The sequence below is a fragment of the Poecilia reticulata genome, linkage group LG16 (genome assembly GCF_000633615.1).
Source record: "Poecilia reticulata strain Guanapo linkage group LG16, Guppy_female_1.0+MT, whole genome shotgun sequence".
Classification (NCBI taxonomy): Eukaryota; Metazoa; Chordata; class Actinopteri; order Cyprinodontiformes; family Poeciliidae; genus Poecilia; species Poecilia reticulata.
Window position 1 is genome coordinate 32,866,778 of NC_024346.1, and position 17,533 is coordinate 32,884,310.

The 17,533-nt window shown below is 38.9% G+C and overlaps 1 protein-coding gene across 3 annotated transcripts in view; it reads right to left on the reverse strand.

Moving 5' to 3' along the window:
- The window catches only part of vps13b (vacuolar protein sorting 13 homolog B), a 312,942-nt gene that overhangs the window by 199,173 nt on the left and 96,236 nt on the right, over positions 1 to 17,533 (reverse strand). For all 3 annotated transcript variants that reach the window (XM_008432898.2, XM_008432900.2, XM_008432899.2), the window contains 2 exons: positions 7,109 to 7,218; positions 4,182 to 4,314 (listed from right to left, as the gene is read on the reverse strand). In XM_008432898.2, the coding sequence (XP_008431120.1) occupies positions 4,182 to 4,314; positions 7,109 to 7,218 (243 nt within the window). The remainder of the gene's footprint in view (positions 1 to 4,181; positions 4,315 to 7,108; positions 7,219 to 17,533) is intronic.

Consider the following 17,533-nt stretch of genomic DNA (forward strand, 5'->3'; position numbering starts at 1 on the left):
ACTAGGGAAATAGGAAATCAGATGGCTTGTTCACCTAGTTTGTAGTTGCTGTGGAAACCAACTTAAAACGTTTGGAATAACTATGCGTGTGTGTTAAGCTCATGTGTGAGTGCAAATAATTAGTGACTAAAAATGTAAGTGGTTGGAGCATAACATGTGGCCTTGTATTTGATACATTGGAAGGACCATTTTTCCAACAAATGCCATGTTGTGGGGACTAACTGTTCCTTAAAGGGAATTGTGAAGTTAGGAAGACATACTGTGTGCGCGCGTGTACGTACACGTGTGCAAGTAAAGAGCACAAAGGAGTAGGTCACGATCACTGAGCATTTTCTCACATTGAGGTTCATTTGACACTTGGGATTATGAGACTGTAGGAATTTGTAATGTTGCCTACATGTGGTGTGGCACAACTCTTAAAGAGAAACTTTGCTAATTTACCTTCTTTAATCAATTATCCATCCAATGTTTATGTGTTATTATTAATTTTTATGTGTTTTTAACTATTAGTGTATTTTGTTTTCCTGTAACAAAATAATTAATGGCAAGTAACTACTCAGAATATTTTGCACAAGAATATAAAGTTGAGAAAATAGTTAGTTCCCACTTGCGTAGCTCAAAATAAATAGAACAGAAACAGCTTTTATTGACCCACGGTGGCGAAAACCTGGTGTATGAGTTTATATATGCAACAGTGTCAACGTCTGTGTCTTGGTGACCATCTCTAGCTAAAACATAATATCATGGTTTTAATAACCATCATCTCTGGACAAAAGAGCTGTAAGCATCATAAAGCACTAAACATTATCGTACATCTACAAAAAGATCAGCAGAATGAAATGACGTGGTGTCCTTGATCACTTCCCATTGGACGCAGATTGTGTCTGACGGTGTTCCTTTTCTCACTCCCTCCCTCATGTGGCCTGACTGTGCAGGTGAGTGCAGCTGTTCCCACTTCACCTAGTTAGCATGTGAAGCAGCTCCTTTGAGCCAATGGTGTCCAAAGTCAGTCCTCGCTGCATGTTTTAAATGTTGCCCTGATTCAACGCACCTGAATCAAATTAGGGGCTAAATAGCAGACTGCTGTAGAGCTAGGTGACATGATGAGGACGTAATCCTGCCCCCCACAAGTTTTATTTGACAAGAAAGGAGTGTGTTTAGAAGAAGGGTGACTGTTTTGCTCTTTTGTGTCAGAGAGAACTTATTTGCTGCACCTTTCTTTAATAGAAATTTTTGCTGTTTGGTAATGATGATCTCATTTGTTTTTAGGAGTGTTTTTGGTTGAATGTCCTGACTTTAATATCAGGGTTAAGCTTTTAAACTTAACTGGTTGTTTTCCTTTTAAGAGGCACCGGTCATGTTTCCTTTAATGATTAAAATCTATTAATTTGCTCTATCTCGTATTTTTGCATTTCTATTTGTCCTAGAGTATCAGTCATTTTTACATTACATTTGTTGCAGTTCTGTCATATTAGTTATGTTTACCGAACAAAACAGACATAACCAAATGGTTTTTTTCAAACAATTTCTCTAAACTGTTTAAAGCATTTTTACAATCGAGAGAAGAATTACAGGAATGTGTTTTTAACAAACAGCTTGAGTGCAGATTATTTAAGGAAATAATAAAAAAATATATATTTGAGTACATTTCATGTCATGCTGTATTCTTTATCAATGTGACTGGGTAAACAGAAGGAAAAGTATATTATCTGATTACATCAACAAAACTGTAAAAGATAATTTTATTATGAGCTTCAGTAAGTAAATAAACTAGTCAAAGAATTGCAGAATTTATAGATGCTGACCATTATCACCCTAGTCTAGTATGCACATTGTCACAAATGGTGCATACTAAACTATGCACCAGACCAGGTTGCAGCTGCATACAGGCAAACCATTTTAATAAACCTAGCTGCCCATTTATTTGGATTTAGAAGCAAGCTAGTGTTTATTTACATTTACATGAGTTAATTTGTTTCCACATTTTTGAAGATACTAAGAAAAATCAGTGTTGCAGAAAGGTAAACTGAAATGAAGAGGAATAAAGTTGTCCAGGAGCCATTAGTTTCAAAGTTTCTTCCCCACTCATTTCCCATCCAGCCAACATAGCTCCAGAGGAAGGATTTTTAAGCAATGATATGCATAAAGTGATTGTTCCTGCAAAACAGAAAAAAATAGTCCCTGCCAAAGTACAAAATATTCTGTCAAGAAAAGCCACTGAGAGATGAGGAGAGATCTGCCAACTGTTTTATGACATGCAAAGAATTTCAACTTAATGACACACACTGTCTGCGACTTTAAGAGGTTTTGAAAGACCCTATGAGCAATCATCTAAACCCAGTTTCCACTCTCCTCCTCCACTCTGTCATTATCTCTCACCAACACCACCGAGCCTTTATAGTAATCCGTGGCATCCATTGGATATACCCCAATTCAATCCCAATTTCCCTCTCTGCTCCTCTTACTTAAACCGCGGAAACCAAAGCAACATCCACAAAGCCTAACACTGTTATCATTCTTGAAAGGCGACCTGAGATTCACAGGGATGCATTTTTCCCCAAAGACCCTTCAGTCTGTCCTGGAAGTGAGCGAGAGTACTGGAAGGCTCCGTCTGTGAGTAGATGATACATCCTGAAGTGACGAGGGGAGTACTCTGTGGGGGCAGCTTGGGGTTCCCATCCAATTATTCCTCGTTTTTGTGTTTTCTTTTCCCAACTCCAACCATCATTACCTTGATAAATTATTGACTTTACTAGAAAAATTAAACTACATAAATAACTCCAGAATGAAAATATTATCCCCCTCTGAAAATCCCACAGCAGCCAATAAAAACCTGCCTGACTTCCATCAAGCTACTTGGGCTCGGGTAATGGTAATGTACGACTTTTCAGCTCTGCCAGATGTCTTCTCATCAGTTCTTTTTCTTTGTTTCTCTCTGCTGTTTATTCCTTCAAAATGTATTTGTTTGTCTTTCTGTAAAACATCCATTCTAGCCTTTACAATGTTCCCTGTTTTGATGGTAATTCATCTTACAAAAGCAGACGGTTCGAGACAAGCAGTGCCTCGACAAACACCAGAGTTTACCTCTTAAAGTGAAAGCTGAACACGTTAACAACGTAACTGTTTATTTATTCCCCCCTTCTTTTTAGTTTTCTTGGTTACCAGGAAAGTTATATTTTATCTCATTATTCAGACCAGAAGCAGGCGGCAACAAAGACAACAATTCTCCTTCCAAACTTTTGAGGAGCAGAGCCAGGTATGGAGCTAGATTTCACAGCTATGGAAGTATGCTCGCAGAGAGCCAGCAGCTAATTTTAGGACTGAAAAGAAAAGCTAGTGAGCTCATTACTCTGGTAGATGTTAAAGAACAATGAGAAGCTCAGATCTTGATCAGAGACACTGTGCTGCTGCCAATAAGAACATTCATTAGGGACAAATAAAGAAAATACTTAGAGGCCAGTTTTATGTGAATCAATTTGTGGTCTAATTGTGCGGGCAGACAGAAATCAACCTCAAACTGAGGAAAAAATTGCTTGTTTTTAAAGTCATTTCTCACAGCCTATCTTGTAAAAAACAACAGCAAAAAGTGTTAACACTTCAGTGATTACGTTACTAAGCAACCTAACAAACCTGTGATTAATGTGAAACAAGTTTTTTTTTTATTTAGGACTAAAGACAAAATCCCACGCTCTGAAGTTCAAAGGGAAATGACAGGAAGTATGAGAAAGAGGATACTGAACATGTATGAATGGATGCAAACAACTAGAGTCATAAAAGAAAATGGCAAAGCAAATAACCGAGGGCCTTTCTCACTTCCAAAATATTGTGACCAAAAAACAGGGCCACCGTCAATTACCTAAAATGGTAATGGTTAGGGTCCAAAACTTTAAATGTTTTTCAAAATGTTTTTTTTTTTTTAATTATTTTACAATCTGTAATTACCCAATTTGAAAAAAAGATAGGAAAAAGGGTTCAACTCGCTTGTAGCCAAAAAGGAGTTGATTTGGACATTTAAGGCATCTCAAAGCTCCTTTACGATATGCACCATTTAGCACTTTCAGAGGAGACACCATATAGAAAGCACTTCATATTTCATCAAAGAATTGCCCAGATACACTCTATGATGAATACCAAGGTGACATCTTTAATATTTCACAGTGGATAGGCTTTGGTAGACCTACCTGTCACTGTTTTGGTCTTCATGGGGCTGCTAGCATAGTCTGAGGCCTGATTGGAGGGCTGCTTGGCCAGTGGTGCACTCCCCACCGACACTTCGTCTTCTCTCCTCTTGACGAGAGGAACTGGACCTGGATTCTGTAAAGACATTCCAGAATGAGCGAGCACCCATAAGGTCATAAAACTATGAACACATATTCAAGATCTGTATTCCTGCTTTGCTGCATTTCTGGGGATGACATATGATATGATATAACTAGGCCTGTCGCGATAAACGATAAATCAATTAATCGGACGACAAATTAAACCTATCGACCTCATTTTAATTATCGGCTTTATCGTCTCTTTCGGCCTTTTTTCTTTTTCTTGATGACACTGAATGAAAAAAAGGCTCAGCTCCGGTGCTCTCCACTGACCCTCCCTTCCTCATTTCCTTAGTCTAATGTTCAGCGCACATTACAAGAGTTGTCGGCCGACTGTCGGCCCATTTTCAAACCCTGAGAGACACATTAGCCAACAGAAATCCCAAGTATCCTAAGTATAACGGTTTGATCGGGTTCGTAGTGCCGTGTGGTGTCCAGCCACATGGGCACAAAATAATGGCTACAAGTCCAGTTAACTAATTTTAAAATCAGGCATTAATCAATGCTTTACTAGAATCTACCTGTGATGCACGTGACTAGAGTCAGCATAAAGTCCTGACTGAATGAAAATCATTATAACCTATTTATGTCACGGTAACGAATGACAGCTGAAAACCTGCCGGGTTCATCAACTGAGGTAGCAATTTGGCTCCAACTCCTCCCCTTGTCATTTCTATATTCTTTGCACAAAATGTTGAATAAACATTAATGATACCACAAATCATCTCCGATGTCTGGTGGACTTCGGGTTGCGCCGTTTCAGCTGTTTGGGATTCCCCTCCGTAATTTCCCCTCAGAAAGCATGGAGGAGAATCCGYGCTTTCTGATTGGCTACCTGTCACATTCAACGGGCAGCGTTAAGCTCCCAGACAGGGAAAACCCCTGATTTAGATCGGAGCGGCCACGACGATCTACCGTAACACACCACACACTGCAGGATGATTGGCTAGATCGGCCAACGATTTAAGATTGTCATAAGGGGAAAATAGGGGCAAAAAATGGTGTAGTGTGAACTACTGCATTAGGTAGTCGGATGTGCCCGTTTTCTCTACTTAAATCTAGTGATTACTGAAGGCCAATATAGTATACAGACTTCATAATCTGCACTCTTTTGGTTGAATGTAGTATTTATTTCCACTTTGGCTTTATGTTGTTTAGTTTTTATTCAAGTACGTTTTTTGTTAATGGAGACTGAGAATCCATTTTATGTTTGTTTTTGCTTGTTTTGTTTATTTAGTTTATCAGTTCCAGTGTTATGTGTTTTTTTGAAAATAAAGTGCATCTATCAGGAAATCGCATGTATTATTAGTCATTTCCATTAAATCAGTGTCAAAAGGTCTTGAAACAATATTATCATAATTTTTTAGACAATTAATCGTCCAGCAAAATGTGTTGTCGTGACAGGCTTAGATATAACATGAGTTTCTTAGAGCCTGGTTTAGCACTAGGATTGTTTTTTTTCTCCTTTACTTATTTGTTGTATTTAAGGGTGTCATGCCAATTGGCACACACCAATTTTCTGTGGTGTGTGCATTTCCCAGTAGTGCATTTTATTTGTTTTCACAGAAAGTGTTGATTAAAACTTCTACACTGTTTCTACAGCTTATTCTGCGTAAGCTCTTTGTTACAACAATCCTCAAAGTTCTAAAAAACAAACAAAAGGAATTTAAGAAATCAATATTTAAATGGTGATCACATCAATAATACGTCGTTAATTAAATAACATCATTACAGCATATGCATGTATTAAATATATAAACATCTTCAGTTTCTTTGTCTCAAAAGCTGATAGTTCATTCCTCCTGAATGACATAATATAAGCTAACTCCTTCAATTGAACACATGGGGGACTGGGAGCATTGAAAACAGCCAAGGCAAATGCCGATTCAGATTCCAGTTCTCTTTTCTCTTCATTGTTCATTTCCCTAGCCATCTTTATCCTTATCTAATTTCTTTAGTTTCCTGCTCATGCTGGTTTAAGCTTACATTTAATTCAACCCCACCTGCTAAATAATGTTCTATCCTCCCTGTCCCAAACTACTTCTTACATTTCCCCTTTCCTCATTCACATACCCAGTGTTTTAAATTTGCTTCCAGCTCTTCAGTTTTCATCACATCACACTCTTTGGTGATTATTTATCACTTTCACTTAAATTTGTGGCTTTTCGTTGCACAACAAAAGGCATTTTCATACCCAAAGCTTTTGTTTTTGTACTTCACTTTGCACTAAAAATGCCCCTGCTCCCAAGTAGATTTTATTTTATTTTTTTTTCAGGATTTCCTAGAATCTTGTACCAAAAATGTCCGTTTCCTCTCTACTGTCCTTCATATGCATTTCACTGTCCTTCAACTGAAGGCTTTGTGTAACTAGCCAGGCCTTGAAAAGTAGCCCCGACAGGCAGATGTCCACAGCTTTAAACAAACACACACACTTTTGCTTAGAAACACACAAAAGTGTGTGTCTATCCTTTAAGTTGGCTTTAGTTCAACTCACGCAAACGCATGAATACATATTTTTTTGTGCAATTGACAAGTAACAGCGCAGAAGTAAAAAAACAATGTAATACTTTAAGGCAAATAATCTCCTTTATTTGATGGCTGTGTTCATCCGAAGACACGGGGGTAAAAGTTCAGACAGTAAAAAAAAACGGAGCTCAGAGCCATTTTTATTCTGCTATGACTGTGATCTGAATCCTGATAAGCACCAGAAAATGACTCTGTAAGTGAACACCTGGCCAGAAAGATAAATTGACAGATATTGTCCGAGAACACGATATGAGATCCAGTACCTGTTGCTGTTTCCTGCTGCTCCCTCTGTGAGGCTGATATAGTAACCATGTGCAGATGATTGGGTCCACATTTACAGCTATGCCCTGGACACTGACCAGTAGGACGGCACCTGCAAAACAAAAACAAAAAAATATTAGTGAAACAAACATGAGTGCAAAAAAAACAAAGTGATAATAGTTAGTATAGTTAAAAATCAAACACTTCAGGTTTGACAATGCTACACTAGCAATACTTAAGCATATGGGATTAATCAAAATGATAAAATACCCATATTGGAAGTAAATTCAGACCAAACCAAACTAATATTATGAGGAGGGAGATGAGACAGATGAGATCTCTGAAATCAATGTAAGATAATAAAGTGAAAGTGACCCAGATTGTCAATGCACTTCTGTTTCAGAGCAGTCCATACTGTGTTTCACAGACCTGCTGCTGGGTATCAAGCAGGTTTGTCAGAGTGCAGCAAGGAGCACAGTTTGTTTCAATTGTGCTGTTTAAAGCCGTAACCCCACTAAGCCAAGAATAACATTTTCTTTTGATAAATTTCAATGAAACTCAAGACTTTCACTGGGTTTTGGTTGACTTTTAAAAAATACTCTTGACCAACAATAAGCAGGCCCTGAGGTAATGCATTAGGATCATATCAATAATGATTCCCATGCCGCCAGGATTAGTGTAGGCTCTTTGGCTTGCAGTGGAATGTCCCAGCATGACGATAGGAGGATGTTTCTGCTCTAGAAAAGACTTTCAGCAGTTTAATAGAGCTTTGGACTAAACTCCAGTCTTCTGTTTAGGCCTCAGGGTCTGGAATGGGGTCGGAATGAGCAAGTATGTGTTTTTACCTCCAATAACGTCCGGCTACCTCTTGCATAGGCTAATATTTTAGCGTCTGTAATGCCTGGTCAGTGCATAATAATAAACCCTCCTTAAGAGCACACTTGCATTTCCAAATACACATGTTTTTGTTACTCTAGCTCTCCAGCTTGGCTTGCTCTCCTCTCCATTACTCTTTGTGAACATTGCAAATAAAAATTCTTTAATTTACTCTGCTTTTACAGCATGTTATTAGTGGCCTATGAACTTGTCTGCGTGTGTATTTATGCGCACACCAAGGCAATCATCTGTATCAGAAAAGTAGAAGGTGTGCAGCTGTGTGGTTTCTGTGCGTTTAAAATGATTCATGCGCATGATGACAGCCTATAAAATTGTCACTGCCAATGTTTGCGTGTAAATCTAATTTACATTTTTAATACAGCTTGAGGATTCAGAATGTGCTGTAATATTGCACCTAACCCCTTTAGTGATGATATATTATTGGCACAGAATTGTTTTGGGTCAAAGAGACTTACTATTCTTACTGAAAACATTAAACAGAGGTAGTTTATCATTTACACTATGGTAAAGATGCATATCTTTATTGCTGCATCCAAAGAGAATTAATAAACATCTTTGTTTCTAGACATGTTTCCAAGTATGCTATCTCGCTCTCTCTTTTACATCAACTGTTCTCGCATCCAACATCAGATACCTTTTATCAGTCTTCCCAAAAACCCGTAATTCTTCCAGCAGTACTTATCATCCTACAGCCATCACTCACTTTCTCTTCCTGACATGGAATTATAAGCTTAGAACTGTGGCTTGAACTTTTCCACCACATTGTGGCTGCTTAATAGGCTCTGGCTGTGGCTACAGAGCTGGGGTTTGACTTCAAGCTGTTTCATCATCACTTCGGGGCAGCATGGAACCCAAAAAGACTGGGAACAGCCTGAGTAGTGAAAATGTGTTTAATGGAACGATCCTAACTTGTGGTCCTCGGGATGCAGTAAGACCAATTTAGCACATTTAGCGCAATCAGCAGAAATGACACACAGGACAATAAATTTTCAAACTCGGTTATAGCGGATGGCTGTCTACCGATCTCATCGGTCCAGAACGCTGGTCTTCCGAGTACATCCCAATTTATATATAGCATCTCTGTGATAAACAGTGGCAGTCTGACTGCCTATCTTTCCATATTGAACCTCATGCTGATAAATTTGCCATGTTGACAGATTATAGCACATCCCAAAAAAGCTGTCTTTCTAGGATCATCCTTCCGTCCTCACTGTGTAATGTGCCTGTCTTCTAGAGCTTTGAAGGCTACAGCTTTACTGCATACACTCTCTTCTGGCTTTATCATTGTGTTGACATAAGTGACAAATCCTTTGAAGCGTGAAAGGTCATCAAAGGGTCTAGCATGCTTAAAGGGTGACCTCGACAGCAGGCTAACTGTTGTTTTTTCCTCCAAGCTCACCAGGTGGCATGTGGGTAATTACACACAAGAGATGACAATAGTAACAAAGGTGTTTTTCTTGCTTCTTAAGTATTCCTGACAAAAAAAATGCACAGTGGCCTACACTTTGAAAATATGAACCGAACCACTGACTGTTGTATGAAAAGGCTTGCATTGGCTTATCCATGGTGGACCTATTAATGTCAGAGGTGGTGTTTTTTTTTCCTTCAGTGGTGAAATACCAATAGAGGTAAAAGAAAGCTTGGGGCTGCTGGTGTTGTTTTACGGCTCAGTGACATCAGGCTGCTTATAGCCTCAGGCGACACTGATAGGTCACACCAGTAGTCTTATCTCTGTTCATGTCCAGCCTCACAAATCTAGCCACCACAAAGATTTCTGCCTTCATCCTGAATTCATATACTTGTACAAGTATCACAAGCTAACATTATTAACTCTCTACATGAAAAATTTGCTTTGCTGTGTTGTAACACTGAAATTCAAGAGACGAGGAGTGCTTGGGTCAGAACAAGTTCAACACCAAGTCCCTCATTTGGCACCAAAGTTCTGATTGGGGTTACAAAGGCTGTGGCCTCTCAATTAGAAGGCCGTGACCTCCGCAGTAAGAGATGGGCAAGGAACCAAAGGGGGTGCACTCGAACCACCCCCCAGGCAGAGCGGGAGGGGAGGGATTTATGTCCCGGCCAGCTAATCACCCCCTCAGAATCGCTTCATTGTTGGATGTGAGGCAACGCAGGGACTGTGCGTCCAGCTTCTCCAACAGAAAATAAATAAATATAGTCCAGCCCGTGTCAGCCAGATGACTTCTGACAGGTTTGGTTAATTTCTAAGCCAAGTAGCAAAACAAAACATTACGCCAGCGTGCACAGCCTACACCGCCTTTAATTGCTTTTCCGATGAGCTCATGACTTGAAGGTGTCCTGGAGCAAGCTATGCTACTCGACAGGTGTTCTACTTATGAGTGTGTAGGTGTAGCTATAAGTGTAATTGTCTGTGTGTGAGAGAGAGAGAAAGAAAGAGAGAGAGAGAGAGAGAGAGAGAGAAAAGTAAAAAAAATGGAACTGTTGACACCATTAAAAAGGGACTCAGCTGTGTGTGGGTGGTTGGCATGCAACACTGTGTGGAGTAATATATATTTTGGTTGTGTAAATGTATCTTTAAGAAGACAGTGTCTACATTACTGCACAGGCACTGATGTCACACAACTTGTAGCCAAACATACATACACACGCACGCGCACACAACACACACAAACAGGCACTTCTCTTCTCCTCGGTGAGCGACGACCAAGAGTCTCGGGGCTACGCCGCCACAGGAGCCCAGGGGCTCAGGAAGGACACAGGCAAGTCTGACTGGAAACAGACCCAGGTCTACGGAAAGCCAGCTCTCATTCTGGATTTATTTAATACACTACACAACATGCTACTATAAACGGCATGCATGTATGAAGGTAGGCATGTAAGTATGTGTGTGTGTAGAGCGGTGGGAAGGTTAACAAGAGTTAAATGGCCTACATGCATTTTTACATGTTTGAAAATGATAAAACAGGAGCTACACACTGAAGGTTAGAATAACAGGAGCAAAGCAATCTTGAGAAAAAACAAAGAGATGAGACACAGGTAAAGTACATAAGCTTTAAAACTAGAAATAAAAAAAATGTTTTTATGGTCAGGATGACTTGTAAAATAGTCATGGCATAAGTTATTAGGATAACAACACTATGTCTCAATGAACACAAAGGTAACCAATAAAAATCACAAAAACAATCACTATGTTGTGCAAGTTTTAATAGTCACTGCACATCCATCCGTCCGTCCGTCCATCCATCCATCTGTCCATCCAAGTACCTTACATACAGACCATCTAATGTGCACACTAAAAATTGCTAGCATTATATTAATGTTAACATTTCAGCTCTAGTAAATATAAAATAGGGACAATGTTAACACATATATTCAGACTATGTGAAGATGCAAGAATAACGTAAAAAAAAGTAGCAACCCCAAAAAGATGCGACTAAGGAGCAGATTTAGACTATAGAATTTGGTAAAAAGAGTGGAGCTCCTTCAATCAGGGCTCCTCCGTAGCTCTGATTGGCTAAGCAATGTAACGTGATCCTATGCAGCAAGTGATGGCAAAGCGGCGCGTCATCACGACTTTACACAAGTGTGTCTTTACCTCCGCGGCAGAGGCTCCGCCGAACCCCTGAGACCGACTCACCGAACCCCTGGGGTTCGATCAAACCCAGGTTAAGAACCACTGCTCTAACAGTACACCAGTAGTCAACAAAAGTTGCAACTGTTCTACCTCAATTTCTTGTGTGTGACGTCAGTCATGTTCTATTTCACTCATTGGATTGCTTCATCTGGCCAGCCATGAAGGTAAACTGTCCCCTTCAGGGTGTAACGAGTAAGGTTATAAAAGTTACTCAAAGTTCTCAAAAGCCGAGTCAGTCTGAAGTGGAAGAGTGGGTGAGGATTAGTAAAGTTAGTTGGGACAGTTCTATTGCATCACCACAGCACAAACAGGATGCATGAGCAGCTAAAGAAACAACAGTCTGGAGCTACTGATGAGCCAGGAAAAAAAACACTTGTCTATTGTACATTTTTTGTATATTGTTGAGTGCACTCCAAACCGAAAATATTTGTTTCCTTTGTTTTTCCATGAATAAATCATTAACTTTTGCATGTCCATCCAATTAATTTTGCATGATGCTGACTTTACATAATTGACCAATTACATTTTACTTCGTCTCGTTTTATTTCCATTTTATCGCGCAGATAGTGTTATGTAAATCTGATTTTTTTTCATGTTTTACATTATAAATGATCCTTTAATATTTAATCTAAACACATAAATTAGGCATTTTTTATTTTTGAACAGTTGTGTCATATATAATTAAGTGAACATTTATGTTCACATAAGAAGCTTCACAGCCATAGACAGACAGCATCTGGTTGCCTGCACAGTTTCATACACCCACATCATCTCTTCTGGTGTTGAAAACCCAACCCAAGAAAACATGGCTGCTTGTGCCCCAACTGAACTAAACCCGTTCTCATTTTGGAGCCTTCAGTATGTCGTTCCTTTCCTAATCCTTCACAAAACACAATGTCTTACTCACTCAAAACCACATCAATAGAAAATAACTCGCAGTCGAGTGTGACCCAGTCATTTGTCAGCAAGATAGCTTGCCTTCTTAATGAGAGGGAAAACAGTCTGGGTCCTGATTGCATTAATGTATCATTACCATATCCATCACCAGCATTCACTGCACTGGGTGAACTCCAATGAGCCCCAGTGTAATCTTAGGGGAACAAGAGAGACACTTCTGAGCTCATTAAAATAAATTCTCTTGTGCTTCTGCTTTCCCATAGAAAGCTATAGTTGTGCAAAGTCATCTTGTAAAAACCTTATCACTACTATCATTCACAGTTGTCTCTGAGGGCTTTCTCTTCAGTTCAAACCAAGTTCTCTCAATTTGTTAGAAAGGGTGAGGAAGAAGGGCAATTTTTAACTTTCCTTTGACTCCAGTTGAAATGAAACATTGCCAAGAATAAACATATTGCAACTGAAACAGATGAAAATGTTCAATAATATTAAACTCTTGATTTTCTTTCACACATCACCAGTCTTAAGTAGACATATTTTGTTACGTTTCAGATACAAATTAAAATAATATTTTTAACTGTTGCATAGTTCTATCAGCCCATAATTTGGACATGTATACAGTTAGTTATACAGCTATGCAATTTAAGTTATACAATTTATACATTACGTTATACAGTCCAATTTTAAATACGCTTCAAGTCTTGCCAGTATTCACAAAAATAAGCACTTAATGATTAACAAAAAGAAACAACCAGAGTATATCAATATCACCTTAGATCATTAGTTCATTTGATTTAATTGATAAAAAATTATTGTGTAATGTAGCACATTCAAAGAAAATGTTGCTGCCAGCGTTGCCAGTAAAACATAAACATGTTGTGAAAGATATTCACAAAACGACTAGACTGGATTTGTGTATTGTTGCAACAGGGATCAGATTGTGGGATCAGATTGGGCGTGATGTTCGTGACTGAGTGACTAATACATCCTTCGTTTAATGACTTGTGGCAAATGCTGGTTGGAGAATGTGATGCCATTCCACAGCAGAGGGAGCAAGCTAGTCTTCATGCTGGTCACCATCAGGAAGAGATATCAGAGTTTTGTGGCTCACACACACTACAAAGACCCTCATTTGGAGAAATCAATACATTATTAAATTGCCAACATGCCTTGTTTCTCCAAAAAGCAATTATCAAATCCATAAATGACACCAAACAAGAGTAAACGGAAGAATAGGCTGTTTGGCACTGGCTGAAACAATCTGCCAAGTTTTTCATGGGTGGAACCCATAAACTCTGCTGCTCAACCTACAAATACATTTTTCTTAATGTTGGATAATTTAAGATAAAAAAATATCAAACTTTCCAAAAGTATGAGATTAATTTCCAATAAGCACTGTTACAACAAAGCAAAATATATATATATTTTGAAGTTAAATTTATAAGTATAAATAACTCGATAAGCCTAGCCCTATAAAGTAATAATTACCTCACAAAAAATGCCTAATACATAGTCATCAATTTAATGTTTGACATAGTTTCAACTTCTTTCAAAACAAATTATTTGCCACATTTGCCATGTGGACGTTTAAAAATAAACTATTCAGAAACAGATTAGAGCTTGATATTTGCAGTTTCTTGCTCATTCAAAATTTCACATTGCTACTCAAAACCCAATAAATGTAATTTGCACTACACACAGACTGAAACCCTGTTAAAAAGCTCCATATTACATGGAAACAAAGAGGAATCTAGTGAGGGGGAAGAATTTTATGAGATTGCTCAAATCTCAAACCAATCTCTCCACCCTCTTTTTTCAGATTTTGTCTCTGAGGGTCTTTCTCTCAGTTTCCATTCCCACTATCCAACTCATCCTCTTTTTGCTTGCCACAGTAGATTGAAGATTACTCCTCTAAGAGACATAGTTTTTAAGTGGAAGCACATTTGAACCATTTAGCAATTTGGTCTAATGGTTTCAGGATGAGGCATTTTAGCTGCTATGTGGGAACAAAGAGGATAAGGCGATACACAGTGTAATAAAACACCACTTATGACCAGGCTTTTTTTAAATTCATGAAGCAGCTCAAAGCACGAATAACATTCTTCTATGGCATATATGTATTCTTTGCACAAAAGACATACAGTATAAGAGGAAATGAGCAATGATATGTTGTGTGTGTGTCTGCATTTGTTCTAAACCTTCAGAGAAGCATTTCTTCTTGAGTCCTAGGCCTGTTATTAGCTACCGTTGAATGAAGTCTTGGTTTACACACTCATCACTGACAGTTCAAAGTAAAGGCCAAGTATGTGTTTTGATGTTGGAAGGGGTCAGTCCTGTCTGCACAAACACTGAGGATAATTGGGAGGTGTTTATACATCAGAACTGTATTTAATACAGATAGACATCACAAACACACGCACGCACACACCATGCATTGCTTCAACAACACTTAAAGGATGCTCAGGCCACCTGTAGCACAAGACAGCTGTCTCACATAAAACACAAAGAAGTGCAAGGTCAGTATTCTAAACAGGAGATAACTCCAGGACAACTTAGTGCAGACCAGAGGAACAGGAGCATCGGAGTTGAAGGATGATAGGCATACCGACTCTCAGGAGGGAAGGAGACAAAAGAAATGTTGTTAAAGCTGCAGTATCTAACTTTTAATTAAAATATGTTTTTTTGCATATTTGCTAAAAACGGTCACTATGTCCTAAGAGTGACAGTAATGACATAACTGTCAGGTTGATCTGTGAAGAGATCAACCTCCTCCATCTTATTGTTGTCTGCAGAAGTGCAGCGCTCCCCATCAAAAACAACCAATCAGAGCCAGGAGCAGGGTTTTAGTGCTATCAATCAACCATGTGTACCCACTGCTAAATGGGTTAAAGTCTTAGCATTCCTGTTAGACTCTACCAACCAGAAGAAGATATAGTACAGCAGACAGCAAGGGGATAGGACAGTGGATGAGCAACGCATACACAAACATGTCTGACGGCAATAAGATCCTTCTCATGGTTCTGATTGGCTGTTTCTAGTTAGCATTGGTAGAAGGGAAAGAAGCTAAATTTTTCACAGATTATCTGTTTCATATCATACTGTCACGATTTAGTGACAGTTTGAACATCGTAGCTTTAAATGGGTCCATGACTAGCTGTAGCAAACTGTGAGAAACAATGATTTCAGATCCAAAAACAATACAGTCAAAATACTGTAAGGTGGTTAGTTTTATAAATTAAATTAAATGAAATTGATGTAATTAAAGTATTGTCACATGGACATCGCCATGTTGTTTACCCTACAGTGGATCCTAGGTAGATGACATATGGTCATACTCTGATACCAGTGCAGCATGCCTTCTTCAGAAGTCTAGATTTTAGTAAATTTCCAGGTCTTTGGAAGTCTTGCTCATATACGGTCTATATCCAACTGAATTCTTTAAAGCATTGGCAAGAACAGAATAGAAAGGATTGGACAGGCAGTCTAAAACGTATATCAACTACTATTTGAAACTATGTAAACATGGTGGCTCAACTTTAATTTTAAACCAAGAGGGAGCTGATGAAAGTTAATGTCCACTAGCTAGTGGGATCGGCAAAAAATCCTTTCATCTACAATCCTTGTATATGATGCGAGGGTGAGAGAGTAATGGTGAGGCTTCCTCTGTTTACTGACCGTTTATCTAATGGGCATTTGGGGGCTGAAAGGCCACAGCAGGTCAAACCACACACAGCGAAAGGAGTCCAGGACCCCCGGAGGACCACTCAACATGATGGGATTTTACAACTACTGCTTGGTCCAGGACTACTGAGGCCGCACACACCACTTCACAGCAAAAGACTGACACAAACACACACATACTTGACGCAGAGTGATGATAGTTTATTACTACTGTGCTATTGCTAAGAGCGCTGGGGGCATAAAGATGAGACGAGGTTTCCTGGAGACCTTGGGGCCCCAAGGTAAAAATGAGGGAAAAACACTTTTAAGCCACTAGATTATTTTTTTAAATTTGACTTAAACACATTGCATTATATGGGAAGGTTTAAATTTGAACCAATACCAAACTGCATTATGGGTGCAAACCTCACACTGAACCATCAAAACACTGAAAATACTTTGAGTAAATCAAAATCATTTCAGAGAACAGAATTTACCACAAACCCGAGACTACATATTTAAAGCTGAGAACACCAATTATACCAAATGAAAAGCACAACACATGTGACATCTTTACACTGTTAGCACCTGTGTGGTTCTTATCGTCAGAACCAGTCTCTGGACAGAGGACTGCTTTGTGCCCACCAGACAGAGAAGAAGGGAACACTGAGAAAGTGACTAGCAACCAGCAAATCAAAGACAAGCAGTTTGGTTTGTTTTACAGGGTACTGGGCCAGAGTGGAAAAAAAGCTAAATAAAATAAACCTTTAATTTGACTGAAATTGGAGGCAACAGGCGCTGCTGTAAGAAACGGCTGTGAAGTGTGATTTCTTGCGGTTTGGGTTAATCCTGATTGAGGAGCCCCTGAGTTGAAATGTCAGCAATATGAGACTAAAACAAAAATAATTACATCCAGAGTTAATGAGCACAACTGCCTGTGGCACTTGTGAGAGGAGGAGGGAGGGAAAGAAAGAGCAAAAACGAAAAAGAGAAAGACAAAAATACCCCCTTGAACAAGTTTAAAGTGTTGCTGACCCTAATCTTTCAAACAGAAAAGTAAAAATTATACATGAACCGTTAGGCCCGAAACATGCCCCTGGCAGATTTAGGTTTAAAGTAATCCTTTAATTTTACCAACACATTGCTTCCAACTATAGGTAAAATTAACTTTTTGGAGTGGCTCAACTTGAATCTGTGGAGGGAGCCAAAGATGATTTCCTCCAACTTTAAAGAGCCGGTGAGCGGACATCACCACAAATTACTTTGGAAAATACCAGTAGAAATATGTGGCAATTATAAAGATGTTCATCGATTATAAACATGTAATTGATATGACAATAGTTTTTTTTTCATTGATAAAGAA